The sequence below is a fragment of the Puntigrus tetrazona genome, chromosome 9 (genome assembly GCF_018831695.1).
Source record: "Puntigrus tetrazona isolate hp1 chromosome 9, ASM1883169v1, whole genome shotgun sequence".
Classification (NCBI taxonomy): domain Eukaryota; kingdom Metazoa; phylum Chordata; class Actinopteri; order Cypriniformes; family Cyprinidae; genus Puntigrus; species Puntigrus tetrazona.
The window spans coordinates 22816732-22844193 of record NC_056707.1 but is presented as its reverse complement, the minus strand read 5'-3'; the positions used below and the strand labels follow the sequence as shown (position 1 = coordinate 22844193).

The window sequence follows — 27462 nt, the reverse complement described above, 5'->3', positions numbered from 1 at the left end:
AACTATTTATTTAAACACAACCACGGCGTATCGCATGTTTGTGATTTTCAAAGCCACACCACATCCTCACAGCGCTTTCATTAGAACCACCAATGCAGCAGGAGCCGTGAGTGACGCAAAGCCCCCAAAAGTTTCAAAGATAACTCCGATCCAGCTCAACGTCAGGCGTCAGCCGCGCAGAGACACACCGCCGACACAATGCGGCCCAATCAGGCCCGTGAGTGAGGGAATTACATTAGCAGAAGACTTCTTAAAGAGAATCACGCCTCCGTTTTTCTGCCTCCTTTCAGCATCCGGCCTCAGATAAGAGGAGGAGACAAACTCACGGGTTTGACAAAGCCGCCTTAAGTTGCCAGGCCGCATTAGGGGTGCGAGGCACGCTGAAAACGCCACTTCAGCAGCGCGGGATTTGCTTGGATGACAGGTCTCAGTTCTCAGGTCTCAGCCTGCAACGGCTCAGATGTAAAGGCAAGGGAATAATACTTCTAAACGCACACCTCAGCGGCTGCTTGGGCTCATCCACACACCTCCCGCCCAGTACCGTGCTCCGAAACCTAGTGAGCCACCTACTTAGACAGCATTTTAAGTCGCAGCCCTGATGCGAAGGCCATATAACTACGCATGAAGACGCTGCTGTCTGACGCGCCTTGTTTCGGACGAATTCTAAGGCAGAATTGCAAATATTCTTTACAGATAAGCCAATCATTGAAAAACATGCACCCACAGTGACTGAAAAGGCAACGACAACAAAAAAAGGACATGCATTTCGGTTAACTGTGAAGCTTTAGAATAAAATGGAAAATAGAAAAGCTTTTCGAATGTAAAAAAACTAAAACGAACAAACAGAAACGGCATTTAAAATGTATTAAACAGTTAACGACAAAAAGGAAAAGAGGAAAATGCAGTAAAAAATTTATAAAAATAAGAATAAATAAATACCTAAGGCCACAAAATAAAACAATAAAAATAAAAATAAAATGCAAAATAAAATTGTAATACACACACACACACACACACACACACATATATTCTGTATATACATATATATATATATATATATATATATATATATATATATATATATATATATATATATATATATATATATATATATATATATATATATATATATATATATATATATATATATATATATATATATATATATATATATATATATATATATATATATATATATATATATATATATATAGAAAAGGGAAAAGATAAAGAAAGAAAGAAATAAACTGTAAATAAATAATAATGTAATAAAAATAAAACAAACCATGACATATTATACACACAAAAACATGTGGGACCAAAAATTACTCAGACACTTTGACCTGACCATGTTTTCCTTAAGTGTTTTATTTAATTGCTAATGTGACCTTTTTATACCACAGACTGAACAAAATTAGGAATAGCTAATTACGCCTAAATTGGCATTATCTAATTGTGTACTTAAATTTAACAGCCCTAAGCTATTCGACATAATTTATTACATACCTTTCTATCAAAGTTATCTGACACTGTAAAGATGATTTTTTTTCTGACACCGCTTCTGAGCTGTTGTCATATTTTACAACCATTTTCTAAATTACAGCAAACAAACTGAAAAATGTTGAAGGTGTCTAAATGCGTTCAGCTTTGACTGTACATCTGTTTATATCTAATTTTAACAAGCATGTCATATTTGCGCTTTTCAGTGCCACTACATGGTCACATCGCATTCATTGCATCCAATGTGATTTAACCTCATAATCAGGGTGAAGAAATACTAAACGCTTACACGTACTGTAATTTTCCAAAGTAGGACAGAATTATTTATTTCACACATTAACTAAGAAACTTAGAAAAAAGCCTTTAAGGCAGATTCAGGCCAAAAAGCTGAAATATAGACCTCAAACTGACTTTCACAAACTTTAATTTCATTTCATTAACTTTGCATTTCTATATACTTCGCTCCTTATAAAATCAGATGACTGTGCGAAATAACCTTTAAAAAGTGATTTCCATTTCATGTAAGATTTCACACCTTCCTGAAAGGAAATGAGTTAATCGGGACATTTTAAAAGTACCCTCAAAATGCCATTAAAAAGAGAGGAGTTAAGCAATTACAAAGTTAAAGTTGCTGAAAGTGACATTTCAGGAGGCTCTGAATAAGTCCGCTCCTCTCCAAAACACCACCATCATGTGACACGGCTGACAGCGAGAGAGCGCCTTCAATGGCAGCCCCGCAGTCGGATTCGATTTGGCTTTCGACAGCTGTCAAAAAGACAAGTGTGACACCTCGGGATTCATAGCGTCCGTCAGATAGCGAGGACGACGTCTGCAGATCATTGCATAAAAATGATCTTCAGTGCTTTAGTAATGCAACATAACCGAAACTCATATGCATATAAAATCTACTTAATAATTCAATAGAATTCCAACATGCTTGCGAGCGCTCTTTGTTCTTCCTGTTTGTGGCTCATCGCCATGGTGATCCATCACACACACACACACACACACACACACACACACACACACACACACACACACACACAGAGCTCATTCCACAACAATCCCAGCGAGAACAGCATCTAAACTAACCACAGAAACGTCCATCATTCACAAAACACTGCAGCGATGAATGAGGGCTCCCGCGACAAAATCTCCCCAAACCACTTACTTTTATGAAAACAGTCGTATTCATTTTTTACATCGATGCGATGCTGCTTGATACTGCTTAAAAATGCATTTAAGGACTCTGATCGATGAACTGAATGCTTGTCTTATAACAGGAAAATGCAGGTAAAAAGACCTTTTTTGATATATATTTTTAATTAAATTCGATGTGCCGAGTTGCCTAATTTACACAAAATGACTTCATGGAAAATTAATATCCGAATAGAATAGAATATAAAAAACTATTCAACTTTGGATACTTGCAACTTTACATTTTAAATAGATTTTTAAAAAAATAATAAAAATATAAAATAACATATTAATATATTAATTTAAAAAAATCTGTAATATTATTGGAAAGAGCATTTAAGACACTTAAGAATGTTTTATTTATTTATTAGTTTTTTAAAGTTATATTATCCAAATGCACACGGCTCTATCATCACAGAAAACTGCACTGAACAGCTTTTTACTTTACCAGGCAGGACAATAAAAAGTGCCTTAACGATGTTTAACTGATAAAATTACGATACCGCATTAAGCTACAAGCATAAAGCTGATACATAAAGCTGCTAAATATTACACGCATTCTCTCTAATCTGTTTTCCGATGAACAAACCACAGTTTATACTCGTCTCGCATACATCGCACCGCGGTGCACTTGAACTTCCCTGAAGAGCTCCATGTCAGCTAACATCAGAAAAGCCAGTTTTAGAAGTGGAACCCCGATCCCAGATCTCCGGCGGGCCTGTTAAAGAAACCGTTCTGACCTTTCCGCTCCGAGCGCTTCTTGCGTCTCCTCTTGAACCGGGTCCTGACGAGGCAGTAGTAGGCCCCCGTGCAGTGCGCGGCGTCCAAAACCAGGGCCATGGCCGCTTGACCCCCGACGCTCCGGTCGGACGATGGAAGCTACCTGAATGCTCTGCCCTGTTCTGTGCGTCTGAGGCGCTCAGCAGCCCCCTTCCCTCGCTCCGGCACACACACACACAAAAACACATGCGTGGTCTCCTCCCCCTCCTCTGCTTCGGTGAGAGGAGAGAGAGAAGCGGGGAGCTCGGAGGAGAGGACACTAGTAGAGCTTTACAAGGTTAGACGGAGTAAACACAGACCGCTGGAGATTTCGCACCGGATTTGTTTTCTCACTTCCCTTCTCTATCACGTATCCTGCTATTTTACCTGAGGCAAGAGCAGTCTGCTCTCGCCAGTCCAGGTGATGACATCACGACGCCCTCGGGCCAATCGAAAGCCTGGGTTCACGTGGCCATAAAGGACACGCTTACTCCCCAGACATCCTTTCAACAAGACTTTACTTTCTTGACCAAAAACGACTTGTATTTCACATTTCAATTCTTGTGCTGCTGCAGCGCAGCCTGCAATGCAATGCGTGTGAGACGGGCTTATTATGGACGACTACAACTAAAACCATAAAGGAAATCCATACTTGAAATAACTAAAATAACATGCATTATAAAATCCCTTACTTTAATTTATTTCAGCTTGCTGTCAAGGCGGTATTTCATTTGGTTTAACTTTATGTACTAAAATATTAAACTTCAGCTGCAAATACTTGCCAAAACTATATATGTTTGTGTGTGTGTGTGTGTGTGTGTGTGTGTGTGTGTGTGTGTGTGTGTGTGTGTGTGTGTGTGTCTGTGTTTATTTAAAGAGTATTAAATAACAGGTTGTTTTTAACAAAAAAAATCTTATTTTTTTATTTTGCATTATTTTTTTATATTTTTCAATTAATCTCAATAAAACATCAGTTATGTAATTTTTGTATTATTATATTATTATTTAGTATTATTAAAATATAAAAACTCAAAACACAATAAAAACATAATGCAAAACATTGTTTTTAACTTTTATAAAAAAATGTAGTTATGTTTTTAAAATATTCAAACACACACACACACACACACACACTAATGAATAAATGATTTATACAAACCAAAATATTTAGTAAAAAGCAGACGTAGAACGTAGTCTGACAGGTTGTTCACACAAGATATGTTTTTATTTTTGATATATATTTAAGTATATATAACATTTATAATTAAAATAAATACATAAATAATTAAATATAATATATATATATATATATATATATATATATATATATATATATATATATATATATATATATATATATATGCTTACTTTCAGCTGCATTTAAGATGGGATTTTTTCTATACGTTTAATACTTCATAGAAAACATTCATCCATGCAATCCAAGCTCAGATCCAATATTTGACGTCGGGCTACAGAAAAATCTATGGCAATGAAGAAACAAAATCCAATATTTCCAAAGCTAGTGGCTAAAAAGGTTCTTCTAAATTCAGATTTACACTCCGCAAGATCTCTAGAATATTAAAAGCAAATCGCTGTTTAGTGCAATTAATTAAATACTGAACGATTAAGCAGTCTGGATCAGCTCAGGGCTCTGTATCAGCTAGCGTTCAAAGTTGAGTCTGAAAATCTGGAAGAAACTCTATCGCCATCATGAGGCCGACACAAACTATTGCACCTCACTGAACAGAAAGCCCTCAAAGATCCACCACACACAGTCAGTCACAGCAAATAATCGCAATCTTCAAGATTTTAGTAAACGAGGACAACCATTGCTATTTCAGATGTGTATCTATAAAGAGCCCAAGATTAAGAGCCAAGAAATATGGCTTAAAAACTCCTTTACTATACAGTATATGACCTAGGACCCTGCTCTTGAAGTCGCAGGGATAAAAAAATTTGCATGGGTCACAATTACACATTTTACTGTTATGCCAAAAAAATCGATTAGGATATAAGTAAAGATCATGAAGCTATTTTGTCAATTTCCAAACATACACGGACAACTTTAAAGGTCTTTTTCTCAGTCTTTTAAATAGTTGTATCTCGGCCAAATATTGTCCTATATATACCTATGGAAAGCAACGATGGAAAGCTTATTTAGCTTATTTGCGGTCCAGGGTGACGTATGTCCTTCTGCATCACAGAAATGAAGGGTATCAAATGCGAAACGTTTGCAAACCTTACATGCAGTAAAACAACCAAAAAAAAAAAAGATATGCAATAAAAGCAACATGGTGGCTGCTCTGTAGACTGTGCAATTAGTTCGGCAAATTAGCAGAAGAAAAATGTGTGGATGATTATGAGTCAGTGGGGTCAGAGCAGGATATGTGGGCTTAGCTCTCCGGCACCATCTAAAGGAATAGAGTGAAACTACGGTTCGATGGCTGTGAAAACAAACACACCAGCAAAATGTACCTGGTCTACCCCGAAAGGACTGAAGGCATTTAAGTGGGCAATACTGAAAATGAGTTTGTTAAAAAACAAGTAAGGACGTACTAAATCGATCAACAGTGACAGTAAAGACATTTGTAATGTTGCTACTAATTTAACAAACCCTTAATAACATAAAATACCATGTTTTTAACAGTAATGATAGTTAAGAAACATTTCTATAGCAGCATATTAGAATGATTTCTGAAGCATCTTGTGACACAGAAGAACAGAGTAATGATGATGAAAACACTGGTTTGACCAAAAGAATAAATAACAAAAATAACGCAAATAGAAAACAGTTATTTTAAACGGTATTTCACAGTATCATGGGTTTGATTCCCGGCGAAAGCAATAACTGACTATGCGTGCCGTGAATGCAATTCAAGTGTCTGTAAAAGCATCAAACACGTGCAAAACCCCACACGAGACGAGAGGAAATGAGAAAAGACACGCACCTGGGTTTCCGCTGGTCCTCAGAGCAGCTCTGACGCTTGATCACCGAGCCTGCGTGAAAGCAAGAAAGAAAACAGAAATAAATAATGTAGCGCCAAATACCAGCATAACGCCACGCATCTCCAGACCAAACGACAACGGTGGATTTCTACCTTCGTGTGAAGCGACATTCCACGACCTCGCTTCACAGACACATTATCCACGCGTACGCCGCCGGTAGCATTCAGATGTGATCTCCAGCTACCGCAGATTTAGTTTCAGTCCCCCGTCACGCCACCGACTTTTCCAAGTCACCGCGAGCCTCCAAACTTTCACCTGCCGGTGAACGCCACAAAAACATGACCTAACGGCTGTGCTAAACACATCAGGTGACGTGTCGCCGGCATGAGGACAATACGACCTCGGCTATAAATGTCCCTCGTAAAAAAAAAAAAAAAAAAAAAGTGGAAGAGGAAAAATAAGAGTCTCTCGGTCTAAAAGGCCTGGCCGAACACAAACTGGAACCACCTTGAAATCAAACAGGAGATGTAAAGCTGAGAAAAAAAAGATGGGCGGTACTTTTTCAGAGTAATAACAGCTAATTGTGTTTACAACCGGAGAAGCAAAAAAGTAGATATTCACTCCTTAAATCACAGAGCAGAAGAAAGACGCTTTATGGAGGAAAAATGTGGCCAGCCAAACCGGATCTCCATGCAGCGTGTTTCTTTAACTCTGAAAGCTTCCTGGTGTCCGCTGGGGATACGTAGTATTGTTTTCTAAAACCACAGTGTGAATTGAATGCAATGAGGAAACAAAAAAAAGACAAACAGTAAATAACAGTCTGACTTTCAGTTTCACTTTTGTTCGCCACTGCATGCAAATGAAAGTGATAGTTCATTTACTGCACTTTATAACTGTTCCCACAGTTTAAAGTGATGAATTACCCCCAAACCCTGTCGTCATTTAATCACCCCATGTTCCCCAATCACCTCATTACAAATCCGTATGACTATCTTTTGGCTGTGGAAAAGCAAGAGAGGATATTATAAAAATGTCTCTGTTTTTGCCCAAAACAATGCAAGTTAATGCGGTCCCGTGTTGTTTTAATGCCAGATGTCTTCAAAATATATATATTTTTTGTGTTACGCATAATAATTTAGCAGACAAGGCAGTGTTTTGAAGCCAGAATGCTCATTTTCGGGTGGATGTTGAACTGTGGAAACGCTGTATTCACAAGTTAATAACTCTAAGCCGGTTCTTGTAAAGAATCAGTCAAAAGTGCATAAACTTTCATCATTTTGAACAAAAAGTAGTGCACTCTCTTGTTAACAGACTAGTCAGTCTAACAAATTGCTCAATGAAATTGTCACAGTGAACACGAATGCGAGACATAAAATATCCTTACGGTTTCACAGATTTCAATGACATGAGTATGCAATGAAGTCTTCAGAAAGGACAGAACAATTACACAAAAGCATAAAAGTATCATAAAAGGAACATGCTTGTCATGTACATCGCACACACACACACACACACACACACACTATGTACTGACATGGGGGTTATTTTCTACAGTAAACACTGATATACATAGCTGTCCTGATTCAATCCATCCACTTTTTTTTTGGACACCTCAGATTCAGCAAGCGAGCTGTAAAGCATATAAATCACATCTTTCGCTTATAGCCAGCTGAGTTCAGCACAGACTGAAGAGAAGAAGAGAAGCGCTCAGCATCTTTCTGAAGCTATCGTCAAAGACTAAAGAGAGCAGGTCAGCCCACTGGGAAACCAGAGAGAAAGTACAGACGAAGAATGAGCCTTGAACTTTGTAAGGTCAGATTCAGTCCGCTCTTTCATTCCAAGAAACATGTCTGAGATGTCTTAAAAGAACTGCCATTTTAGGTCTTCTAAGACAAAAACACGCGCACACACACACACACACACACATATACAAAAATGAGTTAAATAACAAATTTAATTTCTATTAATTGTACATCTCTTGTACATCTCTTAAAAGACGCGAAAACACTTCCACAACAAAAAAAGTTGTTAGATCAATTAAAAAAGTAAGCAAATTAAGCAGTTGAGGGAAAAGTCTACTTTTCTAAAGTGTCATCCAATGTTTTAATACATAAAAAGTCACTTCATATCAAATAATTTCTGATGCTACAAATACTAGATGCCAGAAATGACAGAGCGAACAGTGTTTTTGGGTCACAGGGGGGCGCTGTTGCACTTTTCTTTTTGGTGTTTCTCAACCTGTTTCTTCACATAAAAATGTCAACAAGCTTCTACTACATATCACAGAGAACTACATAACCCTGAAACTGTAAATATATATATATATATATATGCCGTAAGGTAATGTGACTACTGAAATACTAAGAGGACCATCGCAACAACGCCTCAAACAGTGGTGTAAAGTGCTCAACTTCCTAAGCATGTCCTCACTCAGTTCCACGGGGGCAGATTTATTTCCATTATACTAAATACAATTTGATGGTTGAACAACAGCTTCGGGGCTGGAAATGCTGGAGGGTCCCGCACAATTAGGGGGCCACAGAATCAACTGAGATGAGAGGTTTCAAGAGCAGAGCAAATAAGCCAGAGAGCAGCCATGCAACGCACCGCAATCTGCATTTAAGAGCATTGTGTGACCACAGCTCAAATGTTGAGCGGGGGATATTTAACCAGCACAGACAGTCAGGCGACAGGCTCCTCAGTCAGACTAAATGGGATGCGGGGAGTCACGCATGTTTGGATCCGAGGGCCTGAACTTCAGCTGCAGAGGACAAAAGGCTAATTGCAGATACACTCTTCATTACAACGATAAAATTACTCCCCCGTCAACCCTCGCCTCCTCCGCATTTAACAGTGGTCTAAGAAAAGAGGCGATAACGAGCTCTAACTGTCCAGTGCGCTCGCTTGTTCTTCTTGTGAAGATTTGTGGGAATAGCTCACACGAAGAAGAAACTTCCCATTTAGCAAAGCTCCGTTACGTTTTTGGCACGCATTTTTCGCAGGTAATCCCAGCCAATCACGAGCCTTCTCATTTTCGAGCATGGCACGTGCTAAGTGGTTTCATAAAACGTATTGTCTTCCGTAGCGTTTGACTGTCTCGAGATCAAAGCAGACCAGATGAGACCGGTTTTAATGCTGCCAATGAAACTGAGAGAAACGCTAAATACCGTTGCCATATTCAGTTCAAACAAAGAGGAGGAATTCAATAAAAGAATACATAAATCACACATCCAGACAGAACAGAGAGTTCTCTAAGAGAGGAGGAAAAAATACAGATAAAGGAATGAGGAATCCCTGCCAACAACAGACAGCTTAGGTGAGAAATCAGTCGGGGTTGAAACAGTTCCCATAAAACAAGAACCGCAAGCTTTGCAACCCACAGTTTGATACATGTTAGTACCTGAGTTCATGTTTAATAATACCTCTTAAGTAATTAAGGTGTCTATTTTTAAAACTAATTACAGTGATTGTCTCTGCTGCTGAGGATCTGTGCAGTGTAGAGAGAAAATTAGTCAGTTGTAACAATGAATAAAGCATAAGGTAATTATTTTATATATTTGTATAATATATTTTTCAGAAACACTGTGTTGTGTATTTACATTTTTCTGGTATATAGGCAATTAAATATTTCTTAAAAATAATGTGCTGACAATCTTATTATTGGCAGTAGTACTATCATTACATTAAGTAATATATCCCTGTCGCAGTTTATTTACAATAAGCTTTCCATTGACGTATGGTTTGTTAGGATAGGGCAATGTTTGGCCGAGATACAACTATTTGAAAATCTGGAATCCGAGGGTGTCCAAATTAAGTTTTTTAGCAATGAATATTACTAATCAGAAATTACTTTTTAATATATATTAACGGTTGGACATGCACTTAATATATTCATGGAACATGCTCTTTACCTAAAATCTTAATCATTTTTGGCATAAAAGAAAAATCTATACAATGAGAAAGAAAGAACTATACACTTGGCTATGGCTGCAAATATAGCCCAGAGGCTTAAGGTTTTATGTTCCAGGGTCACATATTGTGTTTTGCCTTAAGTGTACCGACGTACTTGTGATTTATTTATCCAAAATTTGGCAAATTTATACAGTAAAATTACATTTTTATGACTGCATCCTGTGATCCTCCTCCTTTTCTGTGTTTTACGCACTGCAGAATTTAAAAGATATGCTAGTATACTGTACTACGTTTTAATTTCAAAATCTAAAATTTACTGTAATAATAATAGTAATAATGATAATACTAATGATTATTATTTTGCTGCATCTTAAGGTGACCTCAGGGTCACTCCCACCTTCTTCCTAAAGGTGGCGCAAGCGCTCAGACTCAATGAAACATACAGAAGGGAACTTCCACTGTATGTACCAGAGATTAGATGGTGGTGAAGGCTGCCAAGAAGATGGTACAGTAGAGTGCACATGGAACGCAGAGAAGAACAGAGGCATTCTCGCTGTCAGTCATCACCAGACTCGGAGGCCTTCCTCCGGGCGACAGAACCTGCTAGGATGAAGAATGGCCAGAGAGAGTGATAGAGAATGAGAGGGCGGGAGATGCAGACAGGCTATTTTCCCGCCGGGAATCAAGTCTGTAGTTCCTCATGAAGATGACGTAGAGAGAGCATAAGCATCTCTGCTGCAGTGTACCACCAGGCTGTTTCACCCCTCCCCTTACCCCTTCTCACAGCAGCTCCGCTGGCAGAGCAAGGCAGGAAATATAGACCCATTAGACGGTGAAAAAGACATGAGGGGAAAATTACTGCTGCTGCCCCAAGTGTGAACTTCCGACAGCACAGTCAGTAGGATATTGCATTTATTTAAAGATGCCTGGCTAATATCCTGGTTGGTATAGTTACCTCAAGTCAACGCAGCGTAAACAAGCAAGGCGCAAACATTGCAAAAGTGCATCAGTCAAAGTGTACCTTGCCATCTACCTCCTATGTAATATCAACAACATCGGCTCCCGTGGTGAAGAGTGCAGGTATCGTGGGACGTAGTAAACTTGTAGGATATTGCTCGTGTGTGCTAATAAGTGAAGGAGAAAACCAATACCATTTACAGACGTATGACCTTCTCTTATTCTCCAGTTACACCTCAAGGGATTGGAAGCTTCGGCCCATTAGCAAAAGTCATTAACACAAGTCTAAGTGCAAGTGGTCTAACACAACAACAGCTCTGTTGCAGACTCACTGGCTCCAGAGTAGGATAAGATGTTCTAGTCCTGTTAGAACAAGACAGTGAAAAAAAACCCCAGACCTTTTTTTTGGCCATTGCTGGTCACTGTGTGAGTTCTTGGCAAGGGGTCGCAATAGTCCGACTGTACATTGGGCACGAGAATAATGCTCCACTGTTTCTCCTTTGGAAAAAAAACATTCCCTGGTTTCTACTAAGACGTGGAGACAATCTCAAAGGTTTACCGCATGGCCTGAATCAAAACGGTCATCACCCACAGGACCTGGAGAAGAAAGGTTGCGATAACTAGAGCGAAGCTGAGGAATAGGTCTTGGTGTGAAATGACGTGCAAGGCCGTGTTTAATCTCCTTCCCGAGACCTAAAAATCCAGATCCATTCTTGCGCCTCCCCTCTTTACTTGCACTTGACAGATTGGGGTTGTTTGTTTGCGGTGCGTTTTAGTATTCCCTGGGGCTTGCTATTTGGGTCAACTCTCTAGGGAGAAGCAAGGATAGTGTGCAGAAACCAGCTGGCCGGCACAGCTGGAGCTCATGGAACCTACCGGGTGACATCTGCAGTTCTGAGGCCAAGGGCGGGTACCCAACTTTGCCACCTGGGCACTGATTAGGCCTTCAGGGAGTGAGCAAACCCTTAAAACCGAAAGGCCGATCTATCAAATATGCTTCTGCGGTGTAGACTTTTCCTAAGCCTTGGAGGGTGGTCTTGTACTGTGAAAAACTACGTTGACGAAGCGCAGCTTGTACCCAACAAAAAAAGTCTCCCAGGCCAGGAAAAACGAGGAAAGTACCATAACCCCCACACACACAAACACTCAAGCTCTAACAAAGCCAGCTCTGTAAATTCATCAATAAGACTAAACCTGTTTCTATTGAGCTAGGAGTTCTGCTCTTTGGCAGAAACCGAAACCCAGCGATTACTGAGGTCCAGCACCAACCTGTGACAATCCAGACCAGTTACACCTCTGAGGATAAGATCTTTCACAACACTCTTGACCGCTCTTGTCAGAGCAGCGGAACAATGCCCCTGAGTTTTTTCCCACGCAGGATCTCCTGAGGTACTCCAGCTTGTGTTACCGCAGTTGTATTTAAGTAGGCCAGGAGTGTCTAAAAGAGACTGAAAGAGTAGAGGGATCTCACACTGGAGGGGGGATCTGAGGGATGAATCAGCCAAAAATGAAAACTGTCATCATTTACTCACCCTTTTGTCATTGTTAACCTGTATAACTCTCTTTCTTCTGTGAATCACAAAAGTAGGCATGCCGAATAAAGTTCCAGCAGATTTGATCTGTATTACGAGTCGACAGATTTCAAAACCGTTAAGTTCCAAAAAAGGACAAAAATCATCTGAATCAAGATGATACTATGTATGATGTGAAAAATCGAAATTAAAATTTATATTCACTCTCAAACTTTAAAGCACACATGTGTCACAAAACTCAATTGTCATGCTGTTCTTCTTCATGTGATATGAAGTTTAATGCAGGTATGGAATAATATCAGGGTAAATGAGGAGATAGCTTTGTAAAATAAAATCTGCCCAGAAAATATCAGCAACTCTAATAATTGACTTTAAAGTAGAACTTCATACAGAATGATCTGAAAATACAGTAATTAAGTAAATTTTAAAACAGTCCTCACATAAACCCATTATAATAAATGTCATTTTCACCTGTGCCCTTCAGCAATTATAAAATCTACAGAAACAAAAAAAGTTATCAAACACTAAATTGTAAATGAAACACAGATGAATCCTTAAAACTACAAAAGGTCTTCATTTCCTTTTGTCTTTTACTCTGATAAAAAGACATCACTGCAGCTGGGTTATTAGGTTATTTGGCTGCTATTACTTTAAGAGCTGCCGCTGCTGATTGTGTTGTGAATCTGACAAGCTCGTAGTTTCATTGTCACTTTAATATTCACAGATACAGGCTACAGCATGCTTGTTTGGCTTGTGCAGCTGAAATATGCGCCTGAAAAGACTCCTGTTTAATGTGGTCATAAAGAAGTTCTGCATCTAAATAAATGCAATCCTAGTAATAAAAATACTTTTAACGCCTAAAACTAAAGCCTGAGGTTAAATCTCAAAGTAAAGCAAGATCTTTCAATATTGCATATACAAGGGTACAGTAAAGAGAAACAGGAAGGAAACCTCTGAATACTGACGCCTGCCGTCTGTAGAGGAGGGCGTAGAGTTTAAAGCTGGCCACCAGTCTGCCCAGGATCCATCTTTCCAATCAGTGGGCATACTCCAAAGCAAACACAGCCATTTCCGTTGAATATGGAAGTAAAGGCTCATAATTCCTGAATAACATCATGGGGGCAGGGACAAGTCTGCGATTATGGTATGAGATCGTGTTCTCCGTCCCGTCTGCTTCAATCTTGAGCTCAGAGCGATAAGACGAGTTTCCTCCATCCAACATCAACATCAGGCTGCACTCTTATCTGTCTCTATCCCAACACTATACAACATCTGGCCATCTAGACAGCCCCAGACGTAGCAAGCCAGGCACACACCAGCCAAACCCCGGCAACTGTTCGTCTGACAGAAAGACTGATAACCACAAAGGGTTCATCCAATCTGCTGTATATCATTACACAGGAATTATGTTCAGAGAAAACCTCATTAACCCCACCTGCAATTTAGTGACACAAAAACCCCCGAGGAAGGAAAATAAAAAAAAGAGCTGGAGGTGGTAAATTGCTTCGGAGGACCTATCTAAATCAGATCAATCAATTAGCATACAACGACCATCGCCCCAATCAAACGCAACCTTCAGATGATCTTTTGAGGGAGCAGGTGATCATACAAAAGCGCATGAAAGAAAAGGCCTGTTTGTGTTTGCACTGTGCCAACATTTATTTTCTACAGGGTTGTTTATTTTCTTGAGTGTGCGTTGCAGTGAGGGTTTTGGTGTTCGCCGACTGCACTGCAGCTTGTCGCTGTTCTCCTGCACCCTCGAGCTGTCATTAAATATATAAAGTCCCATATTCATGTTTTACACAACTCTTTCATTACATGCCGCTCTTGCTCTCTGAGCCTCTCTGAAATATTTACAAGCTCATTGAGACGTCAGAAGGCAAGGAGCACTTTCTTTTAATTCTAATTTTCAGCAGCAACTGCTGAAAAAAAACTGCTGCAGTGAGCCAACGGGATGAGGTTATGTAACAAAACTGTGCATAAGAGTACATGACTGTACAATCAGAGGACTCGGGGTACCAGGATTCATTCATGGCATTTTAAAATTGTCAAGGATATGTTCGGGGCTTGAAGCAGTCAAGAGGCAAAACCGGGTATTCAGGATTTAAGAACTGGAAGAATTTAATTCACTATTCGGACTTTTAGCAGATCCATAAGAAGGTGAAATGGAATTTAGAATGTAACATTATTTTGCCACACCCACAGGTATTTAAACTACAATACATTCATCAATTATAATGCATTCTGGGAATTGAATCGGCAAGGCTGCTAAAGGGTCACCCCAAAATGAATGATGTTACAAACCCATAAAAGCTTTTTTCGTCTTCCGAACATAATTTAAGATATCTTGGATGAAAACAGTGATGCTTGTGACCGGAAAAAGGTCCAGAAAAGTATGAAAGACATCATTAGAATAGTCCATCTTCCATCAGTGGTTCAATCTGAGTTATATAAAGCAACACTTTGTACGCAAAGAAAATAACAGTAATGACTTTATTCAATAATTCGTCTCCATTTTGAAAACTGTATGCGCTTTGATTTGAATGAAAACAGTGCATCCTAGTGTCGCGGCTAACGCAAAAGAGCATACATAGATCGTAAATTGTGTTACAAAGACGAAAAAATTAATTTACGCGTTTTGGAACGACATGGCCAATGCCAAAATTTTAATTTTAAGGTAAAGTAACCTTTTAAGCTTTTTAAAACTTTCTAAGTCTTTAGTCTTAGTGCACTTAAGTCTTTGTCAAGTAAATATTCAAAATTTGTATTTACAAACTTTGCTCCTCTAGCTGAACGCCAATTAATTCTTCCTGACATTAACACTTAAATAGCAAATTTGCGATCAGCAACCATAGATCCAGAGAAAATGTAATAAGTCCAAGCCAGCAATACTCATAGCCAACTTCACAAAGTGATTTAGTCATGTAACCCAAATTCACAGAAACAAACGACATGCTTTGCTACTCCTGAAAATCAATATTCAGTGTTCATATTTTACATTCAAGGCATCACCAATGGATTGGCAGCATAATCCATTACGATGACATTTTCTATCATCTCTCTTTAAACACATCATCACTTCAGCTCGAGGCTCTAATCAATTCAGTCAGAGCCTTTCCGTGGGGTCAACCATGCAGAACAGCAGCAGCTGTGACGAGGTAATTTGGAGCCCCAGCGGCATCCACTGATGGGCCACAAGGCATTGTGGGTAGATTTCTCAATGGCCCTCAATGACAAACGAAGCTCCTGTGAAATGGAAACACGCTCTGGTTTCACCTCAGTAAGAAAAAATAATGAGAGACTATTACGAGAGGTTACTCTGCTCGTGTTAAAAGACAAAGTACGCTAAATGTAATGCGCTCAAATGACAATTGAAGAGGAAAGTCGGGTCCCGACATCAGAGGAAATACCTAATTTGATGTTCCTGGGTCAAAAATGACTGGCCTTTTAAATACTGCTTGTAAATCAAACATTATGCTATATTATCAGCAAATATTGGATTCAACCTTTTTATTAAGCCATTTTCGTTTAATTAGCATGGGTTTTGAATTTCTTTTTGGAACTGATTGATTGAAGACCTTATTGAAGTAAGCTTATGCACCTCAGTTTTGAGAGAAAAATAGCATTATTTGTGGTTAATTTTGGCAATGTTCACTCAAAAGCTGAGGTGCGTAAGCTGAGATCAATCAAGCCTACCATCAATCAGTTCCAAAAATAAAGTAAGTTTTAGTCCAATGTAATAACACTAACTACCATCTTTTTATTTATTTATTTTTTAAGGAGAAAAACAATTCTGTCTGGGTCAAAAAGGCGAACACAACATGAAGCTTAACAAAAACGACTTATTCACAGGCTTACATCGGTGGAACATAAATGTGGTCATTTTTAAAGACTGCTTTCATGCAATCAAAAAAAAGAGTGTACAGGAGATTTTAAATACTTAAAAAAACATCAAAAATATCATAAAAATGGTCAGTGACTCATCAAAACAATCAAAATCTTGACTTAATGAGTCATACGAACAACTTCATTGGTGTTTTGCATCTTTTATTGACATCTGAAGGCTTCAATTTTCAAATTATTGGAAAAGAAAGATCAGCACAGTCTTCAAAATGCCTTTACTCAAGGACTATTTGATCAACTGACACACTGCCCCCTTTATCAGAGCATATAGATTCCGTCTTTGCAACAAACCAATGGCTGTGGCCTTTTCCCCGGAGGAAAAACAAAACTCAAAAACACAACAATATCTGACACTACTACTCCGATCAGATAGCGCTGAACCATCTTCCAGACGGCGTGCAACAGGGCCGATCAGTGGGCTATGATTTCAAATATCACACAATAAATCACACGCAGACATATTCCTCACCGCGGTAGCACAGCAGAAATGCCAAGAGTTTGATAAAAAACCAAAAAAACAAAGCTGCCATTCTGCTTCGGCGTATCAGAAAGCGTCCTTTCCTTGGATCCATTTCAAATCAAGCCTGTTTATAAACTGAATCATAAGATACTAAAATACCTATGCATGTCCGTGATCCTAACACACAGGAAGGTAGTATTTACCCAAATGCCAGGTCTCGGTTGCACTACAGCGCCACTGGGACTTCGTCTCTGACCACCCTGACATTTCATTACATTCAATTTGCCCTCTAAAGGACATAGCCAGCTTGATTATAAAACAAAGACTGGGTTGAAATTGATTTTTTCCACGGGTTACGAAGAAAAGTACTGTTACGTGTTGAATTCCAATGAAGATAAAGACGAGACTTCCGTCCTGACGATCAGCTGAGACAGGTCATTAGTACCTCCTGCCTGAGAGACAGACACTCACACTCATTAATACATATGGATATTTTCCCTCAGGGATCCCAGGGCATCATTCATCAACGTTTTTTTTTTCCTTTAAGCACTGCTGTGAAATTCCCACTTCGCTGAACTTGCAAAAAGCTCCCACATCCCCGAGAAGGCCAGGATGAATGAGCGATCTACCGGCAAGTCACTCGAGAACTGAAAACGACAGGCTTGAGAGAAAAAACCGTGAGGCTTGGAAATGACTTTTTGTATTGTTTAAAATCCGGAGAACAGGAGGAATATTTCTAAATGTTACACTGGTTAAAAACAAAAAAGGGTCGGAGCAGAGGCCTCGTGGTTAGTCTTAAACATTGCTTGGCGGTACATGTGTTGACTTATTTCACGAATCAATCCGTTTTATAAAGTCCATATGACATTCTTCCACTAAATGGTTTTTGTTGAATAGCTATACGTTTTTTTTTCCATTTAATGAAGGTCAAACTGGTGCTTTGTTTAATTTAAATTCATTAAAATTAAGATTTTTTTCTATTAAAAAACAGAAACCGTATAAATCACACGCATTTACACTACATCGGCATAAGTTTAGTGTCAGAAGTACTTAAAAACTAAATAAATGTTTATTCACCGTTGATGAATCATCAAATATGACAGTAAAAAATTATTAGTGCAAATTACAATTCAATATATATATATATATATATATATATATATATATATATATATATATATATATATATATATATTATTTTTTTTTTTCATTTGAAATGATACACATTTTAAATTGCAATAATACTATGATTCTTATGATAACATAATGTTACTGTATTTCAATTTTGCTATTTTTTATTAATAAAATAAAATAATGTAATCAAATAAAATGAACACACATAATATGCTTTTATTAAATAAACATAAAACTGTATATGAGCTCAAACGATACAGACCAAAGTCTTTTTTCAGTAAGAATTCGTAAAAAGCGGTTACATCTGATTGATGAATGTCCATTTCACAAAATCAGCCAATGATCTGCTCCCGAGTCCGACTGATTTGGGCCTCAGCGAATAACTTACATTTTTGTCTGTGCGTTATTTTGCAAGCGAAGTGTAAACAAGTGAAAAACCTCTGAATCCGACTGATAAATAATGTGATCTGTTTGAGAAACCAAACAGAAAGCTGTAGATGTAACCTCAGAGGGGTTCGTTTCAGCGAAGCCAGACCTCCGAGTTATCAATACGAGCATATCAATTGTTAAAAGGAGCTGGGTGATGTGTACTCCTGAAATACGGTTTGAGGGATCACGCGGCTCTCCGAAGTCAGGAAAGCACAGGTAGGAACCCTGATATCAACGCAATATAATATTCTTGGCGCTTCTCCATTCGGCACGTTACAGCGGATGGCTAGGAGCAAAAGACAATTGTGAGGACACAAACAACGGAAGAGAGAGAGAGAGATAAGAATAGCTTGTTAAGGCCATTATTTGACATGAATAGAGGCTGAGGTCACGTTCCTCTTGTGTACTGGTCACCGGTGCCTTTGGCCCGCGCGAGCCGTGGTAGTTTGAGAAGTGTGGTGTAGTGCACAACTGTCTGATCCTTTTAATGGGGAGCTCAGAGGCCAAAGCCTCCAGCACTGCTCTCTGCTCACCTGCTCTCCACAACAGCACCGCAATTTACTCCTGCAGGAGCCAAACACACACACACACACACACACACACACACACAACAGGACAGGAAGAAAACCAGAGGAGAGGGAAGGAAAGGGGAAAAAGACAAAGGAACGCTAACGTTTAAATGAATGAGTAAAACAAAGAATGTAAAAAGGGACAAATTAACTGGTAATTAATGAATTCGAAATAGAGAAAAACAGAAAAAGAAAGAAAAGTAATGTGTGTGTGTGTGTGTGTGGGGTGGGGTGGGGGTCTGGGTTAAGAAAGTAATTATGAAATAGCAAAAAAAAAGGAAATAAAAAAATTTAAAATGAAAATAAATAAATAAAATAAAATAATATATATATATTAAGAATAGAAAAGATGAAGTGAAAAGGAAAGGTAAATTGGGACAGGTAATTATGGAAATTACAGAAAAAGAAAAAGAAAAATAAAATAAAATAAATTAAAACATAAAAGAAGGAGTAAATGATCAAATTACAATAGAAATAAAAAGGGAATTGAAAGACAAAGCAAAAGGAAATGGGGAAAAAGGAAAAAAAAGAAAAAAAAAATTAAAAGGATGGGTGAAAAGAAATGAAAAAAAGAAATGAAAAAATAATTAAATGAGAAGTAAATGAGAGCAAAATTAACAAAATAAAAAAAAAAGGCTTTGTGTAAAAAGTGAAGATGAAAATAAAAGAAAAGGGACATGTAAAATGCAAAAAGAAAAAGAAAACAAAGACAGAAAATGGTAAGGAAATGAAAAGAGAAAAACTGTGGGAAAGAGGAAACTGAAAAGGGGGATGAAATTAAAGATGACATGAAAATGGAAAGAAAAGGCAAAAGGAAAAGGTTAAGAAATGAAAGTAAAGGTAAAATGAAATGAAAGGCAAATGGAAGGTAATAGGGAATGAAGTAAAAAAGAAAATAAAGAAATGCAAAGTGAGATGAAATGTAAAAGCAAAGGTGAGATAAAAGGCAATAAAACTGGAATTGCAGACAAATATGCCCCTGAACTGATTTTACTACAGTAAACAGTCCGTGAGCTCAGTGAAACAAGATGCAGCAGTGCACCAAAACATGATGAGAGTCTGGATGCTGAGGCAGACTCACTCAGCACTGTGAACACAAAGAGCTGAGGAAGGACCTCCCAGACCTCCTTCTATTTCATCCAAACACAGCAGAGGGGTGCCTTCCCTCAGATTCAGCTGTCTCACTGCACCTGCTATCACGACCTCATCTCACAGTGATATAGTGTGTTTATGCTTAGTGCTTCCAGAATGAGAATTGACTAAAATATTAGCATATGGTACAGCACGAAAAAAAAAATAAAAAATCTGAAGTGTAAATGGCACTGCGGTTTTAATGAGCTGTTGCCGTTCTGTTATTAGCTCTGCGTGTGGGAGGTGACGTTTATTAAAAACAAAAATGATGCTATTTCAGACGCCTCCCGGAGCACAGGCGCGCGCGAGCGGGCTGAGAATGCGTTGAAGTATGTGGTAAACCTGCGTTTCGAAGACGACTTTAAGGGCAAAACGACGGTTTTAAAATAATACAGCAAGGACTGCTGGAATCTCATCCTGAATCGGCACGTTGAAACGATTTCTGAAAGATCGTGTGACACTGAAGACCGAAATGATGCTGGAAATTCGGCACTGCAGCAAATCTAATCAAAGATCGCAGAATGCTCTATTCAAATAGATACCAGATACTTTAGATTGAAAAAATCTAAAAAAGAAAACAAATAAACATACATAAATACTGTACATACATACATATACATATATACATACACATACACACATACATACATACATATATATATATATATATATATATATATATATATATATATATATATATATATATATATATATATATATATACACATATACATATATACACATATACACATACACACATACATATATATATACACACATACATATACACACACACATACATATATACATATACATATATATACATACATACATACATACATACATACATACACACACACACACACACACACACACACACACACACACACACATACACAAACACACACACATACATACATATACCTATAAACATACATATATCTATGTACATAAACATATGTATATGCAATTTTATTTTATTCTACATAAGTAAATGCCATTTGGACAACTAATCGAGTCTGAATAGTGATAAAAATCAACTTGTGTGCCATAGACGCTTGTTGTGGCCTTCTAAGACAGACTCTGCCTTAATTTGATCTCGAGTATATTACCATTCCAATCATATCTCGAGGTCAGGAATGCTGCTCTCATGTCCAGGTTGTATAAAGGGCAAGTTAACGGAAGGACACTGGAGGACAGGGCATCCGCAGGGTGTTTTCACTCTGTCACAGGGACCTGAATGAAAACTAGTGTGGAACCACGGCCGGCATATTAATAGATACTGCCCAACAGGTTGGCACAAGGACAAATTTCCAGACTCTGGCCAGTGAGAGCGTTTGTTTGGGATGAGTTAGGATCGTAAACCAGCGATTCAACAAGCAACTAGCTGATTAGTGATGTTCCCCGATCTTTAAATTAGTTCCAAGTTTGTTGTTGTTGTGATAAAGTTAGAAGTAGAGCTTCAATTAGCATGCTTTAATTAGTGTGCGTGCTAAATCAAAATCAACTTCCACTTCTAAAGAGAACACTTTCAAAAAGTATTCCATTCCTTCACAGTTTATGTGACTTTTTATGAAAGCATGAGTAATTAAATAAATAAAAACATAAATACCATTTAAGGCCTCCTAAGAAATGAGTCTAATCAAACTAATTATAAAGGTCTTCTTTAAAGGGACAGTTAACCCAAAAAGGCCTGATTTCAAGCATGTACGACTGACTGTCTTTTATTAAAGGAACACGGAAGATGATTTTTGAAAACTGTCACAATTGTTTTGAAGCAATTAAGACATTAATTAGCATGATAACAGTACAGTTTGTATTAAAATTACATACTATTTTTGTTAAAAATGTGTTTTTAACTCTACAGTGTTATTACAATGGTAACATATTTACTTTTATTTAACGTAAATGATTATTATTGTTATCATTTTATTAAAAAATGGCATTTAATTTATTAATTTAGGCAAATAAAAGCAAACCAAAAACAAAGCACAATGAAAAGCTTTCATTTTTACTATATATACACACATTCATACATACAAACATACATACGTGTGTGTGTATAATATATAATACATACGTGTGTATATATATATATACACACACACATATACATATATATACACACACAAATATATATACACATATACATATACACACATATACATATATATATATATATATATATATATATATATATAAAAATAATAAAAATAAACAAACACACACACACAAACCTATTAATTAATTTATTTATTCCCTAAATAGTTTAGCTCTAAAATAAAGGTTTAGACTGACATGAAGGTAAGTATATGGCAATTTTTTTTATTTTTGAGCAAAATATCCGACCAACAATAGTCGACTAGCTGTTCATTTAACCAAGTCACCTTCAAAAATGTTCGTTTTCCCTCAAGCATTTTGTCCGAACAGCATTTATATAACTAGAATAACCATAGAGCCTGAAAAAAAAGCAATGCAGCACTTCAAAGCAGCGGCTACTTCCTGCCCTCTTCCTCACCTCCATCCCCATCATTAATTACCACTTGCGCTCGTCCTGTCTGCAATAAATCACATTTTTAAAACCACAACAGGCGTTCTGGAAAACTAATGCTGAAACACGATCCATAACCACGCTTGCGTTTCCTCTCGGTCGCCCGTGTCATGTTGGCGCTCTCCGTGCTCGTCTTTCACAAGTCCGATCGGACTTTTATCCGCCCGAAACAGGCAAGATTAAAAGAAGTCAGAACAAAGGAAAACACTGTTGGAGATAATCAGGAGAATAATATGAGCAATTTGCTATCGCTCGACTGTTAGACCATTTGCAAATGGGCTTGAGGAAAATAATCTTCTATTAAAATGATTCGACATGCTTGTTCTTCCGTTCCTGCTCTTTTATGTCTTTTTTGCGGCCTCCATTAAAAGGGCCAATTATACGGACTGTGTTTGTCTCAAGTCTGGAAAACGCCCAGAACTTACATGGGTTTGTTCGCCATTTGACAGTTATTGTGTTGAGTAGCGGATATGAAAAGGAAATGTTGAAAGTTGGAGGGTCAGTCCGGTTAACGGAGTTCCTGCGGAATGAGGTTGATCAGGGATAAACCCCTCGTGGAGCTAAGCGCTGAGAAACTGCAGGGCGATGAAGACGCTTGCAAAGCTTTCTCTGCCCTAAATTACTGGGATAAACACAAGTTCGGTAAACCTTTATTTTATCCCGCTGGCAACCGAAGTACAGCTTTTTGTACGCCTTGCAGGACCTTGCTTGGCGTCGCTCTCCTCGTGGAGAAAAGCCACCCAGTAACTTCGCTCTAGACTCAACAATCTTAACAGTCACCATCTACTGACCCCCACATTTTCTTTCTTCCGTGAAACCCAAAGGATATTATAAAACAGAATTCAGAGCTTCTGTATACCATTTGAGGAAAGTCGATGTAGCAGATTTTTTACCATCAGGTTGCTTTCCCTCTGAATCTCACTTATGCTTAAAGAGACAGCTCACCCACAAATTCAAATTCTGACAGGAAATACTCATTCCAAACCTGTGAGATTTTCTTTCTTTTGATGAACACAAAATGAGATGTTTTGAATAACCTCGGCAGCCATACAGCTGGTGGCAACCATCGTCTTCGTCTTTTTTATACTGGGTAACGTCAACTGCAAGAAAGTTTGAGAAGAGCAGCAGAGGGGATGATTTCAACAAATGTCTGACATTTTAATTCCTACTTCAAACAAAGCCTTCGAGTACAATGCTGTATGTATTAATTTAACATATTTTTTTTTATAAAATGTGACATTGGACCAGTCTTAAGTCGCTGGGGTATATTTGTAGCAATAGCCAAAACTACATTGTATGGGTAAAATTTATAAATTTTTCTTTTATGTCAAAAACTATTAGGCTATTAAGTAAAGATCATGTACCATGAAGCTATTTTGTACAATTTCGAATGGAAAATATAAAACTTTGATTATTAATATGCATTGCTAATTTGGACATATTTATAGGTGATTTATATTTTTTGCTCTCTTGATTTGATATTTGATATTGTCCTATCCTAACAAAACACGCATATATGCTTATTTATTCAACTAATGACTGGTTTTGATGACCTGGGTCACAAAACTAGTTGCCATGACGGACGATAAGATATAAAACTTATTTAGGGTAGATTTTGTCATGGACTAAGTAATGTAAATGTGGACTACCGATTTGGAGTGATGATCATAACACAGTATAATGAACAAAATACAATAAAAAAAGAAACCTGAAAAGTATTAGTATTTTCCTAAAAATAAATGTTGGGTTATGTCTACTAAACATTTTTCATTAAATAAAACTAATCCAGGTGTCAATGCAATATTTCTCGATTTAATTTAGTTCAACTTGGCGTAGTAAAATAAACTAAAACTGTAATCATTTATTAAAACTACGCAAAAATATTAAAAGTTATATATTCATCTAAATTATAAAGCACTACAAATCAAAATATTAATAAAAACTATTATAATATCTCAATACCGTAAATGATTTTAATCGAATACAAAATATAGCATATTGCGGAATTCTCAATGCATACATTTGAATCCAGTGCATAAGTTTCCTCTGCATCCTGACACAGAGATTTCAGCTCAGTGTAGTCAGCAAACACAGACGCTCTTGTCATCTGGGTTGATACAGAGAGAGAGATGGAAGAACAGTGCTTGTTGTCATGTACTTTAACACACAATAACTGCGCTGGCAGTGAATGTAATCTTAATTTATAGAGAGACACTTCAACACCGATTACATCATGCCTGCTTCACTTCAACACAAGACGTGACACTGCACTGCGCGCTACAGCTTTTAACTGTTCGAGCACATCTTCGCGTCATCGTGCAATGCATTTGTGCTAAAACCGATTAATCGACAAACGATAATCATAACCGATTAACCTATTAATGACAGGCAGGTTGCAAAGTCCTTAACCAATTTACCATACATGCTTATTCTGAAAAGGAATCTGCAGGGCACTTTGCTGCAATGTGTTCGGGATGCATTGAAATCTATGAAAGATTGTTTCCAACAAAGAAAAAATTTATAAAAAAGGGAACTTTCTTTATTCATCTCACAATTCTGACTTTGTTTTTCTTGTAGTTGGGTTTCTCATAACTCTGACTTTTCACCTCAGAACTGTGTTTATCTATTATTACTATTATTATTATCAATTTATAAACTCGTAATTAAAAGTTTACATTCGCAATTCTGGGTTTTTTTTTCTCCTCGCAATTCTGAGTTTCTTTCCTAAGTGCAATTCTAACAATTTAGCAATTCAGTTTTTTTTCTACCACTGAATTAAAAAAAAATAAATTGTGACTTTTTTTCTAACAATTTTGACAGTTCCCATGAATTCTGTTTATGTGGCGAAATTTTGTTTGTTTCTATCGTAATATAATATACTTCTTTCTGACATTTTCAAGGTTATCTCTCACCTTGGGCACACATCTTAGAGTTTATATTTTATATTTTATTATATTTTATAGAGTTTCTCAAAATTCAAAGTTTATATTTCACAATTAAATGTTTTTTTTAATTGCAATTAAAAAAAAAAAGTCAAATATGTGAGATTATGTAAAAATAGAACAGTGAGATGAAAGGTTTTTATTTCTTTTCTTAACCAGAAACAAGAATAGAAATCAAAATATATATGGACGCATTAAAAAAAGGTAATGCATGATGAAACTGAGCAAATGAGTTCAATCATGCAATGTCATCTGACGAATTGTTAGGTTCAATATGGTCCTTCTCTCTGATGCCGACTCTTCATGTTTCAGACCCTATGCAACCAAACGCTCAAAGCTTAATCCACCAACTGTTCCAGAGCAGATCTCATACATAATCACAGATCATATTAAATAGCTCATCTGACCAAAGCACCGTATGGCGCAGGCAGTTTACCGGCAGTCATCGCTCACCTCTCACAGCTTATGACTGACCTACATGAGGTATAGCATGACCAGCACATGCACCGCAGGCTTCAGGACGATATCCAATCCTCCCCATGAGACACAGATCCTGATCACAGCAAGAAACACTCACTGGACGATTCGCAGCATCCCTACACACTAACCAGGAGATATCTGCTAAAGTTAAATTCAGACAATATTTAAGTAATTAGGTGTTGCTTACTAATTAGATTTTTTTGGGCAACTTTTAAATACAATATAACACAATAATATAAAATAACTCATTAGAAATAAATTATATATTGCAATTTAGTGATAAGTGGCTACTGCAATGTTTGATATGAAAATAGTTATAATATTTGTATGATATTACCTTATATTTCTTCTTCTCATTATCATCATTATATTTAAATCAGTATAATATATCATTCTGAAAAAAAAACTAAATGTAGTGATAAACCCAATAATGACCCAATTTAATTTGTCTGTTTAATAATCATAATAATAATGCATTATTGTTTTAGATTTAAGCATTCGTTTATATATAATATATATAATATAATATATTCGTTAATTATAATATGTAGGGGACAGCTCATTCCAGGGCCCAGTTTGACCACAATAGTGGACAAAGGTTAGCTACATTTTGATTGGGTCTTAGTGAACTAACAAAAGCAAACTGTCCAACACCATCAGATGCCAGGAAAACAGCCAGATACCTCTTAGAGGGCATGAAGAAGACCTTCGGTAAAAAGCCCAGGACTTCTGATTGGTCAAAATGCAGTTTCTGTCCTTCACCCACCAACAGACTGACTCCTAAGGTTTAAGTCTGTGACGGCCATAAAATCATGGAGATCCATGCAAAAATTTTCTATTCGTAACTATGTTCTCAAACCTTAATATGATGCAACTTTTTTTTTTTTCAGAGAAATAAGTAGTATCAGTAACAGCGACGTGTAGTGCAACATCTTACACAAACTCTGCTGTTAATGGACGAATTAATGCACGCATGACAGTTCAGTCTTCTTCCATCATGTTTAATGATTAATGTGTTCATAACATTGCCAAATGTATTCTGGTTGTGGTTTGGTAAGTG

At 37.4% G+C, this 27462-nt stretch overlaps 1 protein-coding gene across 6 annotated transcripts in view; it reads right to left on the bottom strand.

Annotated features, from left to right (window-relative positions):
* Positions 1-27462, bottom strand: part of adarb1b (adenosine deaminase RNA specific B1b) — a 139636-nt gene that overhangs the window by 44369 nt on the left and 67805 nt on the right. For 2 of the 6 annotated variants that reach the window (XM_043249216.1, XM_043249214.1), the window contains 2 exons: positions 23966-24080; positions 6405-6453 (listed from right to left, as the gene is read on the bottom strand). Coding sequence is in view for 1 of the 6 variants with exons in the window: in XM_043249211.1 (XP_043105146.1) it covers positions 3438-3537 (100 nt within the window). In the remaining 5 variants the exon portion in view is untranslated. Of the gene's footprint in view, positions 1-3437; positions 3578-6404; positions 6454-6554; positions 6714-23965; positions 24081-27462 lie in introns of those variants that run through there. The other 4 variants (XM_043249213.1, XM_043249212.1, XM_043249215.1 and 1 more) reach the window with 3 other exon arrangements.